General features: G+C 42.3%; 1 protein-coding gene across 7 annotated transcripts in view; it reads right to left on the minus strand.

The window, feature by feature from the left end:
* Positions 1-532: 532 nt before the first annotated feature.
* Positions 533-13,826, minus strand: part of LOC119174787 (uncharacterized) — a 52,958-nt gene continuing 39,664 nt past the window's right edge. For 5 of the 7 annotated variants that reach the window (XM_075895109.1, XM_075895107.1, XM_075895108.1 and 2 more), the window contains 9 exons: positions 11,493-11,555; positions 9,600-9,749; positions 8,517-8,642; positions 7,017-7,079; positions 5,752-5,814; positions 5,402-5,546; positions 2,499-2,700; positions 1,993-2,127; positions 533-1,040 (listed from right to left, as the gene is read on the minus strand). In XM_075895109.1, coding sequence (XP_075751224.1) covers positions 936-1,040; positions 1,993-2,127; positions 2,499-2,700; positions 5,402-5,546; positions 5,752-5,814; positions 7,017-7,079; positions 8,517-8,642; positions 9,600-9,749; positions 11,493-11,555 — 1,052 coding nt within the window. In that variant the 3' untranslated portion in view covers positions 533-935. The remainder of the gene's footprint in view (positions 1,041-1,992; positions 2,128-2,498; positions 2,701-5,401; positions 5,547-5,751; positions 5,815-7,016; positions 7,080-8,516; positions 8,643-9,599; positions 9,750-11,492; positions 11,556-13,826) is intronic. The other 2 variants (XM_037425851.2, XM_075895110.1) reach the window with 2 other exon arrangements.

Here is a 13,826-nt window from a genome sequence, read left to right on the forward strand (position 1 = left end):
CAGCAATGTTATAGCAAGACGCATCAGCACCTTAACAAGTTGGGTTCGTTACGTCTTCAAGGGCTCGGTGCGATTTCGAAGTCCTGGAATAATCACATTCAGGAGAGATTTATTCATTGTGCATTAGAGAAAACTTGAGTGCACTCCGACATTTTGTTCTCTTTAGATTTTGTAGCAGCTTAAACTTAGCCGCAATAAAGAAAAGAAAAAAAAAGAGAATCCTAAGTGAATGCTTCAAACACAAGAATAATGCATGTCCCAACAGTAGCAGCACTGGTGGAAAGATGAACAGCATATCAGCTTGCACATCACACACACACACACAAAAAAAATGGGCAAGGACGTAAAATTACAGGCCTGTAACGTTCAAGGAGTCCATTCCAAAAGTAATATGATGATCCACGTGACCCGCCGGTGTAGTGGAATCAAAGTTTTCGAGCCTACTGCCCTGCCTTGTGACAACACATACCGATCAGCATCTCCGCTGTGGTGCCTAGTCACACCAACATGACACACACAAATAAAAAACGCATTCGGCCTTTTCGAGAAAGTGCTTAAAAATGGGCACGCAACAAAGCTGGGACAACATGGTAGTGCAACCTAAGTGAAGGGTTTGTACTTACAATGGAGAGTAAGCGAGCCAATAAGGTACCATGGACGAGCTATTTGGAAAGCAACCAACGTCAGCACATGCTTCAAAAACTGCTCATTTTTGCACGCACGCAAATACCACCGGAGCACTTCGAAGCTGCCTGTGGACCCGTGGGGAAGCACGTCCTTGAAGCTGTGTCTTCGCTGTGCAAGGTCACAACCAGAAGAACGAAAAGTGACGCCGACTCAGGCTGCCTCTCACTGGCCCACATCATATGGAAATGACGTAGGCAGGCGGAAGCACACATGAACATTACTCGAGAAAGCCCTGGCGGCCGACGCCCTCATGGAGTCTCGGCCGTGGCGGTGAAGTAGGACAGCGTCGGGTAAAAGCCCAAGAGAACAGCCAGAACAAGGATGCACAGTGGTATTATTGAGCAGGCCGACGTCTGCAAAGAACAGAAGCTCTGAATAACAGCTCTGAATAAAACATTACGTGCATTTTTCAAATTAATATTGCAAAAACGGTCATTGTGAAAGTCAAACAATGAAGCTGTAGGTACAAGATTCCATTTATTTCTTCATTAACTACTACCACTGATCACTTCAACTGCACTACTACTACTACTGCTGATGACGGCACAGTGTAGACTCGGACAGCCTCACCGTAAAGAATATTGATGGATTCCAAGCAATGTAAGAAGACATTCTTTCATTTTTGCCATGACTGGCAATAATTATCAGTAACTTTGACACAGTATCTTAACGTCCGTTGCTTTCGACAACATGACAGCAATTCAGTGGTTTCAATGGTACCTTATTGTAGCATCTGAGCAGGCCCACAAAGTTCTACACAGAACATACAGCAAGACAGAGTTCGGACTGTACTTGAAATGTTTAGAAGCAAGCTGCGTCAGCTGTATGGCAGCTCCAAGTGAAATGGGCTTCTGCAAAGACACTCAAAAGAAGCCAAAACTCAAAAGGCATGACGCTTGCAGTGACCTACCATTTCAGTTATGGTGGCAATTTGGCTTCAGTGTCTTAGTATCTTACAGGTGGCACGAGATAATTGATTCTAAAGGTATTGTCATGGGCGGATGAAAAACAAACGAGAAACGCAGCTTCCACAAGCAATAACTTAATGGCACTATCAGACATAGACAATAATGCGGTCGCAAAAGATTTCTGGAGCCCCACATTAAGTTTGCAACGCCAAACCATACAGAGACGACCCATGTAGGCAGGGACAAACCACATGAGGTTGTGTTTTGGTTAGCCCCAACACATTCGTACTTCAATCGTCTGTAACTGTACACTTGATCTCACTTTTAAATGGCAGTAGTGCAAGCTAGCTTGCACGAGACTCTCCCGCAAATGGAAAGGGTTTGAATGAACACCTACCGCCTTGGACTGGTACAGTAGCAACTGGCGCTCATCACCGACAGCCTTGAGCTCCTGCTGAAGCTGTGCTTTCTCTAGAGCGCAGACCGAGTACTTTTCCTTGAGCAGGGCCAACTCCTCTGCTGACTCCTGGAGCTAATGAAAGGTAGACACAAGAAACTGAGTAAGAGATGCCTAGTTGACAATGAACAAGTAAATCTAGGCCACAGTGAAAATGACTGCTTGTGTATCATTTATAGAATGACAGAGCGGAGCGACTGTGGAAACGTCACAATATCTTCCATGAGCATCAAGCAAGAAGCTCATCCATGTTGCGATGTCAGGGTTCTGTAGGAACTGAAACTAGCTTTTGTAAAGATAATGTAGTTATTTTTTAGCGTCCATCCACACTTACCGGTACATTCTCAGGGATCTCGAAGTGTTTTGTTTTTCAGTTGAGGCAAAAAAAACAACAAATATTTTCATGTCAGCACCTCTTCTGGAATCCGCATACCGCTCAGCCTTACCTGATGCCTCATACTCTGGGCCTCTTGTTGCAGCTTCTCGAGCTCCTCTGGCCAGTCGCCCCGGTCAACCCGATCACCCCTATCACCTCGATCCCCTCGATCACCCGGCACAGAGGGTAGGGATGACTGCGTTCCAAGCATGCTGCAGCTTGTCAGCAAGCGTTCGCACTCGTTGAGGAGCTTGGCATTTTCGTCCCGCTGCCTGAAGGACACAAGGTGTAACAACTTTATCAGAAACATGCAGTCCTTTGAAAATTTTGACATACGCGGGTACCTGATGTTGACTTCTAGAGAAGTTATGATATGTTGATCACTTGCCAAGTTAGGATTTCACGCTCGAGTGTTCAACACACATAGCTTATTTCCGAATAGGTTTAGAAAATTCATGAGCCCTTGTCCCATCGGGAGACTGGGAGGGGCAAGCGAAACTGTGTCTGCATGCCTGACAAACAACTGGTCTCTTTCTATTGCATTGTGCAAAGCTCGCTCCCCGACTGTTTCTTTCCACCATGCCATGAATTGGACCCACAACACCGTTTTTAGAATCAGCGCATACTGGCAACGATGACGGTCACACACGAAACAATGAAATGCAGCAATGAACGGCAACATGAAATGACAAGTGACTTCGATAAAAGATCATACAGGGAAATCTTGATGCAACGTATCGCATAATAATGCCCAATTTCGAAAAGTCATACGGTAAGTATTAAACATATGTGCAAAAATCGTAAACGCAACCACACAAGTTGCCTATCTGAGCTGTGTATACATTCGAGACCGCGTAACGCTTTAATAAGCGCAAAAAAAAAAAAAACTCGAACATTCTGGAACCAGTGCACATTAATTCGAGGAAGAGCGCGATGTGTTCTGATGTGGGCAGCTGGACTGTTCAAAGACTAATAACTCCTAAGTGCGCACAGCCTTCTTATGAACTGTGAAGCACTGGCATTGTTAAATAACGATTCTTCACGTTGGTTCACACGTGCCGTTTCAACGTCGTCTTCGCTCCCGTAGCAGTTTCCTTGTGACGAATCGTACAGGTCTTAGCCGTCGTCAGCTAAGCTGACGTGCATGCTTGGTCATCACACTGTGCGTAGTGTTCGAGCGTTAGTGAAGCATGCACGGTTAATCATCAGCGGCTTCACCCCACATGTCGCTCGCGTCGTATTTTTCACTGTCGTAGCATTTCTTTCGTGCTGCTTCCGAAGCTCATCTTGAATGTTCAACCAACAACCAAATAGGCTAGAAATAACAGCCGTGCAACAAGTGCACAGGTAAAGCTGCGCGACAAAAACAATGGCAACGGGTCGGAGCCCGATGCGAAAAACAAGCCCCAGGTGATGATGACAGCGATAGGGCTGTCACACATTCGAATAGGGTGCGCAGACAGAGAAATATGCGGGTGTTCTGATGATGATAATAGTGGCAGCTAAGGATCAGGGCATTATTTCAAACAGCCGCGAGTAACTTTTAAAAATCACTCTTCATTATTCTGAAGCATTCTGAAGACATTACGAGAATAAAATTTTATGTTATTCTCAAACATTCGGTATTCTGAAATTTGTAGTAGCGAAATATTTTTACATTAGACCAATGAAAATTTGAAGGCAGATCTTTGGAAAGGTCATTAATCTGAAAAAATAAAAATAAATAATAATAATGATAAAGAAAAGGTTAATCTGAAGTTCGCTCTAATGAGATTTGACTGTGTATCTATACCATATATAGTATGATTGCACACAAGCCCACAATACGAGAATTTTTAGAAGGGCCCTTGAACGCTTCTTCAAGTAACCAGGAATGATCTATTGATTTGTGCGGTTTAACGTCCCAAAACCACGATATGATTATGAGAGACGTCGTAGTGGAGGGCTCCGGAAATTTCGACCACCTGGGGTTCTTTAACGTGGACCCAAATCTGAGCATATGGGCCTACAACATTTCCGCCTCCACCGGAAATGCAGCCGCCGCAGCCGGGATTTCATTCCACGACCTGCGGGTCAGCAGCCGAGTACCTTGGCCACTAGCCCACCGCGGCGGGGCAGTAACCAGGAATGAATTCACTGGAAAAGCGTATTACCACAAGAATTCAACGCCGCAAAAATTTTAAGAATCTGTCCAGTGCTAGTAGAGTTACAAAGGCTTGTCGCATGCTGCAATTGCATTCTCTCTTCTCTCGTCCCGACGAAAGTGCTGGAAGCTAAGCAGGGAGAGATGGCAGGGCCACAGAAAAACGTCACACGCGTCTTGTGGCCTTGAGCACCTTTTTTCTTTTTTTTTTCTTCTTTGAATGCGCCACTATTTCGGTGTGATCGGGCACACACGCATGGACAAGTCGCGGCCTCCCGCGGCGATCTCTGTAACGAGCGAGCGCGCCATGTTCAAATCAGCCAATGGCTGATAGATGGGTAATTCACGTGCCATTTTTGGGCATATTCCACCATTTGTCGAGAAAAGAGAAAGCAATTTTTAGCCGACTTTGGTAATTTATTGTGAATTCCAGGCCGCGTGCTGTGCTATAATATTTTGCTCGCGTGTTGTCGGGAGCCTCTACTACCAATCGGCAGCGTTTTCTGACCATGCTAAAAAAGTGTTGCAGGGCCCCTTTAACATTTACCCTAACCTGAAGTTCGTTATAAGAAGATCTGACTGTGTATTCATACCACACATGGCTGATGACACAGAAGGCCACAATCCGAGATTCTTTAACATTTACCAAAGTGCAGGACAAAAACATTTTTTTAAACAACTTCCCACTGCAATGTGGCTCAAGCATCAGAGAATCAAAGCAGCAACCTTGAGCTCAGTAGCTGAAAGCCATAGCTTGTCAGTCACCACGTCACGCTACTACAAGACTGTTCGGCAACCTGGAGGAATAAAAGAGCAAAAAAGCTGCTCACATGGCAGCCTCTTCTTCAGCTGCTCGAAGACGAGCACGCAAGGCCTCGCATTCCTCTTGAAGGGGCTCTTGGGTGTGGTTAGGAGTCAAGGAACGCTCCGTGTTGGCTCGATTACGCAGTTCTTCGGTCAGAGTCCGCACTTTCTCTGCAAACACAGAAATAGAACAGAGTGATCACTCGGAATTACTTTTGTAGGTCGTCGTTTCGGCAAGGCTTTTATTTAAATTGTCCGTGGTCGATAAATGTTGTGAGCCCCAACAAAATGTCAACTTTTCAGGGACTGCACACTATAGAAGTTTGTGCAGAAGGAAAATTAAAAAGAAAAGCACATTTTCAAAGATAACACTCACTCCTCAGATGCTCCGCTTCATTCTGGTGCTGCTTGGCGCTGTTCTGAGCCTCATGAAGTTGCTCTGCAGTAAAAAGAGTGCAGAATACTAAACACTATGATTTGCAAGTGCATGAACATTGCTTCAAGCTAATACAAAGATTTACACCATTAATACTAAAAGTTCAATTTGTTTTCACCTATACTCTACAAACAGGCAGAGACGGCATACAAAGAAATGCAATGCGCAACTATACAGGGTCCATGTTTGCATAGGTATCTTGCATATTGTTCCTCAAGTACGCTACACAGGGTTTCTGAGCCTTCCAGGATTACGCCCAACACAGGATATTTTCAATTTTGTAAACAAGCTTTTCCTCGCATATAACTTACCCCAACTAGGGTCACCAACCTCATCCAGATCTTACAAAGCTGAGGGCAGTTACCGATAATTGGGCAACCCTTATCAATGAACAAGAGCCCAATTTCTAATTGTTAAGTATGTTACCTCATACTAGTTAAACAAGATGCATGGGGAAGCAGCTGTGTAATTATGCCATTTTTCTGTGCATGCTATATCAGTTTTTAACCCCTTCACAACTGAAAGAAAAAAAAAAGCCAAAATCGCCTAAACTTTCTGTTCCCTCAATTTTCAGAGCCTTTTTTATTTCTCCTCTGAATTAAGCAGCATCCTTATTTCAAATCAATGGCATTCCTTTGTTTCACTAATCGCGTAAAAGAAAATAACTTCAAGGTGGCTTCACTGCATTACAGTGCCATCAAAACAGTCAATAAAATGAAAGCAGAGACAATTCTCTCAACATGAACAAGTGTGGCTATCCAGCATTGCGAAACAGAAGTACAGGGAGTACAGTCATCGTTGGTCTTGGGTGGGACTAATTATTTATTGCTAAAGAAAAGCATTGTCACCATAGGTCAATTTATTCAAATATCTGAAGACTATACTCGTGAACGGTTGTGAAAGGGTACAACCTATCAAAACAATACACAACCAACAAACTACTGCACCTTCACTGCCACTCTTCTCTACCACACACCACAAAAAAGATACCCAGTATTTCTCTTCACACGAGTGACATTCTGATGTAATTGAGTGTAAGTCTGACAGGATTGACAAGAAAAGTCTTATAATCAAGTGAAAACAACACAGCGGGAGAGAAAAAAAAAGTATAAGAAATTGCAAGAAGAAGCAAACTAAAATGTGCAAAAAGCAGAGAACAAAAGCAATTGAACGTTGCAAATAAGTAGTGCGCAAACCAAACATACTCTTCACAGCCTCTGACGCGGCTTCTGTCCGACTCCGGGCTTTCCTTTCCTCTTCGAGAAGATCTGTGTGTAAAACATGTGCAACATAAACAAAAGGAACAGCAGAACTCAGGAAAGCAAGGCACGGGCTTCGTGTTGACACTGGTCAAGGAAACGTTGCAGGAAAGAAGAAAAGCGTCACTACTAACTTCGCTCGATTTGATTTTATTTTGACAGACAGCCAAATTGAGACAAGGCGAAATTAAAATAGACCACTATTCACCATTAAAAAACAGCATTCAGTAACCCGTGCCTTAGCATAGCTGGGCACCTACAGAACAGCTTCGTGTGAATTAACAAAATAAAATAATCTTGACACCACCAGGTGTGTTACTTTGGGCAGGCAGAAATGACTCTCGCTCACCATCAACCGATCCGACAGCCAGTCTTTATAATGCAGGATTTAGAAGTGATAGTGATACTATATCATTTACTTTACGGTATTACTGTACCATAATCATGTATGTACTATGACTCGTACCACCATCAATTGATGAATGCGTACAATGATAAGATTATGCGATTGTAATGGTGGCCACAATGGTACTGACAATATTATCATAGTTCCAAACGATTGACAAGTAGAGAATATCCAATGACAAGTAGAGAATATCCAGTAAGTACGAAACTTGAAGTTTTATATTCCGAATTTTCGTATGATTAACAAACAACTAAACCCCAATGTGCGGTGTCAGGGATTGCAAATGAGTGTAATACACACACCACACCAACCTGAACCACATTATAGCATGCTTTGAAGACTTGTGTTCCCAATGACAGTGTGCAGAAATAATGCAGGGCTGATCTTTCCCGATGACAACAATAGCAAATTTAGTGTGCACCCACCACTGTGAAATGTCGAAGACTTCGTTGTCTCTTTGGCAGTTTTTGAGTGTAATACACTCGGAACTCATTATAAAAGCACGTAAGAATAAGTTTTTGCAAAGGTATGTTCCTAACACAATAGTATCTATTGCAAGAATATTTTTAATTTACTTCATCATAGCTGATATTTCGTTAGAGGTTTGAGTCTTTCATAAAAATATTCGAGGCATCTACTCTGTGTAGACATGTTTCACTTTTACACACTATTTTTGTAGCAAAAAGATTGACTGTTTTGCTACTTCATAAATATATAACAACTCCGTGGCTTTCATTGGCTTTGCATTACAAATAGCGCCTACCATGAAGCTAAAGAACATCCATTGCTACAATACTTTGATACAGTCATCACACATCCAGTAAGGGTAGCTTTAGGTCATACTTTGACCCTCTACAAACTTTTTTTGACCTCCTTTGGTACTGGTTCAGATACTGCCACGATAGTTAATGTCAAGGCTGCTCTCTGCACGGAGATTTTAAACAAAAGAAAAACAAGAAGCAGACAGAATGTGTAACTGCAAAACAAGTACCAAGGACGATTAACAACTGCCACGATAGCAATCTACAAGGCCGACTCACTTTCTAAGCTGCTAAGCTCTTCTTGACCCAAGCGCCTGTGCCGCTCGTGTTCAGCTAGCTGTTGTCGCTGGACATTGAACTGCTCTCGCACCTCGCACAGCGACTGTTCAGACTGCGACAGCTCCCCTGCAAAATGCAACCAACAAAGAAATGGTATTCAGGTGCATACACCTCTAATTATTAGCATCGCTCAAGGCCTCCGGAAGGCCTACAACAAAACGGTTCAGGCCGATTTAATTGCAAGATATGGTATAATTCTAACACACAAATGAGGAGCTTTCTTTCGAAATGGGCCAAATCGAAACCAAAACTAGCTCAAATAAGGATATAACTCTATAAACTTTCCTGTATAAACATAACTAATAAATTGTTGACAATAATTACTAATTTATTATTACTGCTTTAGAAAAAAAAGTTAAACATATGAATGTGCCAATACAGCCTTATTTGACTAGTTTCGATTTGGATTTGGCCCATTTTGAGAAAAAGCTCCTCAAATCTGGGCAAAGCCATAGGAATGACATAACTTTTAAATTGTTCATATATGGCATTGAAAACAGTTAATCTAGAAAACGGTTCATAATGCATGAACTCATATTTCTAATGCAGCATTTTGTGCAGAGGTCCTTCCATATCTGCCTAACATTTGCATGATCTACATAAGTCCGGAAATCTATCACAGCCTGACGAGTTTCAGCAGGCCAAAATAAAGGGCCATGAATAAAAGCAGCTAATAAGCCAAGTTAATAACACTAAATTGAAGAAGTAATTCATAACAATAATATACTTCATGTGCGACAAAAAAATAAAAAAAACTAATGAATCAGCTCAGAATGCCATTTAACAACTCTACACTGAAGTGGATCTTACAGAATATATGCTCAGGATTGATCCTGACAGTGTGATGTTCTTTCAAGCCAAATAGGCAAAAATTTTCACAATCTGACCACTTATAAATGCCGTCTTAGTGGCTAGAAATCAAAGCAACAAACTTATGCTGACAATTACAGCAGATTGCATTAACTAAAGACTTCACTGGATGCGACACTGCCTCAGCACAAAGCCAAACATGTGCAAACCTACCTTGCAGCCTGGCAATCTGGCACACCTGCTCCTGGACCTGCTTGCGTGCTGCAGTCAGCTGAGCCATCAGAGCCGACGTCTCTTCGGATGGCTCGGCAGGTGGCTGCTCTTCCATGCTAGCCTGCCTCATCTTCGCTGCCAGTTGTGCTTCTGCTCCAGAAATGATGACAAACCCACACTCCACTCAATGCCAGTATCATTGTCCAGAAGCATTTTCCAATGCAAGGACCCAATAGTATGAACAGCCTGAGGAAAGCTGCACTATTTTATTGAATGCAAACGAAAGACGAGCGGTTAACCTGTCTAAAAGGTGCACACAGGTCACCAGAACGTTTCTCAGTGGTTGCAAAATGAAAAATCACAGCTAATTAGCAGAGTGGACTGATCATGAAGGGCATCGTCCTTTAGCTCTGCTTTATCCCTCTCTATTTTTCATGCTGGGATTATCGATTTCAAAGATTTCAACTTTCCATCTACTTTTGCACTACTTTGACAATGATCCACAACTTTTTTTTTCTTCTAGTCACGTCAGCTTTTTCCTTCCTACATGTCAAAACATGTGGCTGAAAAAGCAGAAAGAAAGGGATGGCTTATTTGCATCGCTGCAACTAGCAGTGTTTCGACAACGAGTTCGATAATTTTGCAACGGCTATGGGTACATTAGTGTACTTGCCAGCAAAAAAGCCAGCCTTATGGCTAGAAATACTGCTTTCAGTACAAGCAGAAGAGAGTTTCCATGACATGTGCCACATAGTGTTGAAAAAACGAATAACCACATTGGAACAGAAACAACAACCTAATCTTTACACTTTAAAGGGACACTAAGGTCAAATAACAATTTACGTGAGAGTGAAAACTCGATCTATGACGTATGAACGACAATATTATCAACAGCAATGCGCTACGTATCGAGAAATTAAGGTAAATGCATGAGAACACACGCACTGCCGCAGGACCTTTACAAAATGATCCCGATGACGTAAGAGTTACAGCCAACAATTATTCACTAGTAATCGAGCCAGCTGCACTGAATAAAAAACTTTCCGTGCATGAAGAGACCCAATAAAATCCTGCTTGCTTGTTTGTTTGATTCATGGAAAAAAGAACTGCTGGACGTTACTATAGGGAATGGCGCGAGTGGTTCAAAAGTTAAATTTTCGCCTGGTTAAACTGAACAGGTTGAGCCATCTAGTAGGGCCCAGTTGAACCAAGCACGTCTGCTGTCTCCAAGCCAATGGAAGCGAATCGATCAATGGTTGTTGTTGCTGCTGTGGCTCCCGCTGCTTTCACTCTGCTGCTACTAGTGTCGGCAGCCCCGCAGTAAAGCCGGGCAACGTTGTGCACGGCAACAGTGACATGAAACGTTCTGCTTGAGGCGGGTAATTTGAAGTGCGCTAACCCAATGCGGACCACTAAAACGTGATTTTATTTCAAAGTAAGCACTTCCTTGGCACGAATATAACACTACGAGGTTTCCGGACTGCTATTTCAACAATCAACGTCGACTTAATAGTTGCCCTTTGAGTCCTTTTAATACACATGCTCGAACTTTCGGAAAGAATTCTTAGCTGAAATATTTTTCAACAACAATGTAGCCAGCACTACTCTTGGCTTTTATACCATCATCATGCATCCAATGTTGCTGGCCTTGAAAGAACAGAAATGGACATTGCGTGGCAACTATACCAGTTTCTCTTTGTTTAGCCACAAATTGAAAACACAGAAACACACCCTAAATGTGCAACTTTTCTAGTAGTACATGCTGACAAATGTTAAAAACATGCTATCCAGCCAACATGTCTGTGAAGTGAGCATTACTTGATCATGTCACACTTGGTCTTAATTGGAAACATTCCCAACACAGAGACAAGGCAGCCTCACGATTGTACACACCTTTCATAGCAGCGAGCTCAAGCTGTGCAGCATTTATCTTCTCACGAGATTCAGTCAATAGTTCTGTGCAGTGCAGAAAGCAAAATAAAAGGAAATTTTAGAAAAAAACAAGACCTCCATAACTAAACTCAAAATGTGCAGCAATTCAAAAGCCAAAGCACAAAAAGCATTCCACGAAAAATTATAGGGGCAATTTAATTGTACGAATGTGTGCGTGGTAATATAAAGCTAATTTCAGTGAAGACCTTAAATGTTTTATAATACGGCATGCTTGATACTGCTCACAAGACGATGTACACTTACATCAAGCTAATTGGAGAAAATATAAATCCTGCGATTTATGAGTGCCACAGAAGTAGCAGTTCCAGGACATCAAACAACAACAAAAAAATATGCAGGTCTACAGCCCAAAAGCAGAAATAGCCCAGCATGCATAAGTGAAACAACATTCCAAACATGAAATGCAAATTGCAATATACTAACATACATCCATGCACAATGTACAATTTAAACAAATCATGCAAACTCGGAACACAGCATGGTCCTATAAAAATGCGTGAAACAAAGTGAAAGTTTATTTTCAAGCTCTAAATAGTCAGACCTACCCACTTTGGCCTTTATTACTTTTTGGTGAACATGTTTTTTTAACCAGGAGCGCCATGCACTATGGGTGCATTTAATGATGAATTATTCTACACATCACAACAATCTGCTAAAAAATTACTTAAAGGCATTAGTCCAAACAGTGCTCAAGCTACTTTCCAGGAATCAACCATTGCCATGGGAAAACATTCCTGAAGAGTTGGTGTCACCAAATATGTGGCTAGTATGTTTTTGTTGCACACAATTTTTATTGCTCCAGGAAGCATAACACACTCCAAGATTCATGTATTCTCACAACCCAATTTCATGATCATCATTATCAACAGCCTGACAATGCTCACTGCAAGGCAAAGGCCTCTCTCATGATCTGCCAATCAACCGTATCTTATCTGCGAATATTTTAAGGTCATAGGCCCACCTTACTTTCTGTCTCCCCCTCACCCACTTGCCTTCCCTGAGAATCCAGTCAGTTATCCTTAATGACCAGCGATTATCCTGCCTACGCGCTATTTGCCCGACCCCTGTCCATTTGTTCTTCTTGACGTGAGCTAGAATACCTTTAACCCCGGCTTATTCTTTGACCCACTTTTCTTGTTCTTAAGGTTACACCTATCATTTTCCTTTCTATCGCTCACTGAGTAGTCCTCAATTGAAGCTGAACCCTTTTTGTGAGCTTCCAGGTTTCTGCTCCATAAGCAAGTACCAGCAAGATGCAGCTGTTTTATACCTTCCACTTGAGGGATAGTGGCAATCTACCAGTCATGATTTTAGAATGCTTACTGAATGTGATCGACCCCATACTTTATTCTTTTAGTTATTTCACTCTCGCAGTATGGCTTCTAGGTTACTACCTGTCCCAAGTAGACATTCTTTTACTACTTCCAGCGTGTCTCCACCTATTGCAAAGTGCTGTTTTCTGCCGAGACTGTTGTACCTTACTTTATTTTTGTGCACATATATTTTTAGACCTACTCTTCTGCTTTCCGTGTCCAGTAATCATGAGCTGTAATTCGTCCCCTGAGTTACTCATCAAGGCTATGTCATCAGCAAATCGCAGGTTACTAAGATACTCTCCAATAGCTCTTATCCCTAACTGTTCCCAATCTAGGGCCCTGAAAACCTCCTGTGGACATGCAGTGAATAGCATAGGAGAGATCGTGTCTCCAGGCCTTACACCCTTATTATTTGGGATTCTGTCGCTTTCTGTATGGAGAAATATGGTGGCTGTAGATCTACTCTAGTAAGTTTATGTAGGGTTCGCGATGTCCTGACTCTGCAGTGCCTACATTACTGCTGATGTCTCGAATAAGTTAAATGCTTTCTCTTAATCTATAAAAGCTATGTATAGGGGTTCTTTGTATCCTGTGCTTTCTCTATTACCTGATTGATAGTATGAATATGGTCTGTTGTCGAGTAGCAGGTACGAAATCCTGCTTGGTCTTCCTTGGTTGCTATTATTTTTGTAAATAGTTTGTAGAGAACGGACAGTGATATGATCGGCCTGTAATTTTCCAAGTCCCTGACATAGAGATTCGCTCACAGCATAATAGCATAATGAAGAACAAGGCGTGAACTGCAAGTTACCACATTTTATTCATAAACAAGGAACGGGCAATGAGGCACCGTGTGTCGGTTAGCGGGACTGCAGCGGATGAATGTAGAGGCATTTACTATGCGGGGGAAAAAAAATCCGCATTTTGACAACTGAAGTTGGGGTGCATTTATTATGCG

The sequence above is a fragment of the Rhipicephalus microplus genome, chromosome 5 (assembly GCF_043290135.1).
Source record: "Rhipicephalus microplus isolate Deutch F79 chromosome 5, USDA_Rmic, whole genome shotgun sequence".
In the NCBI taxonomy this organism is placed as follows: domain Eukaryota; kingdom Metazoa; phylum Arthropoda; class Arachnida; order Ixodida; family Ixodidae; genus Rhipicephalus; species Rhipicephalus microplus.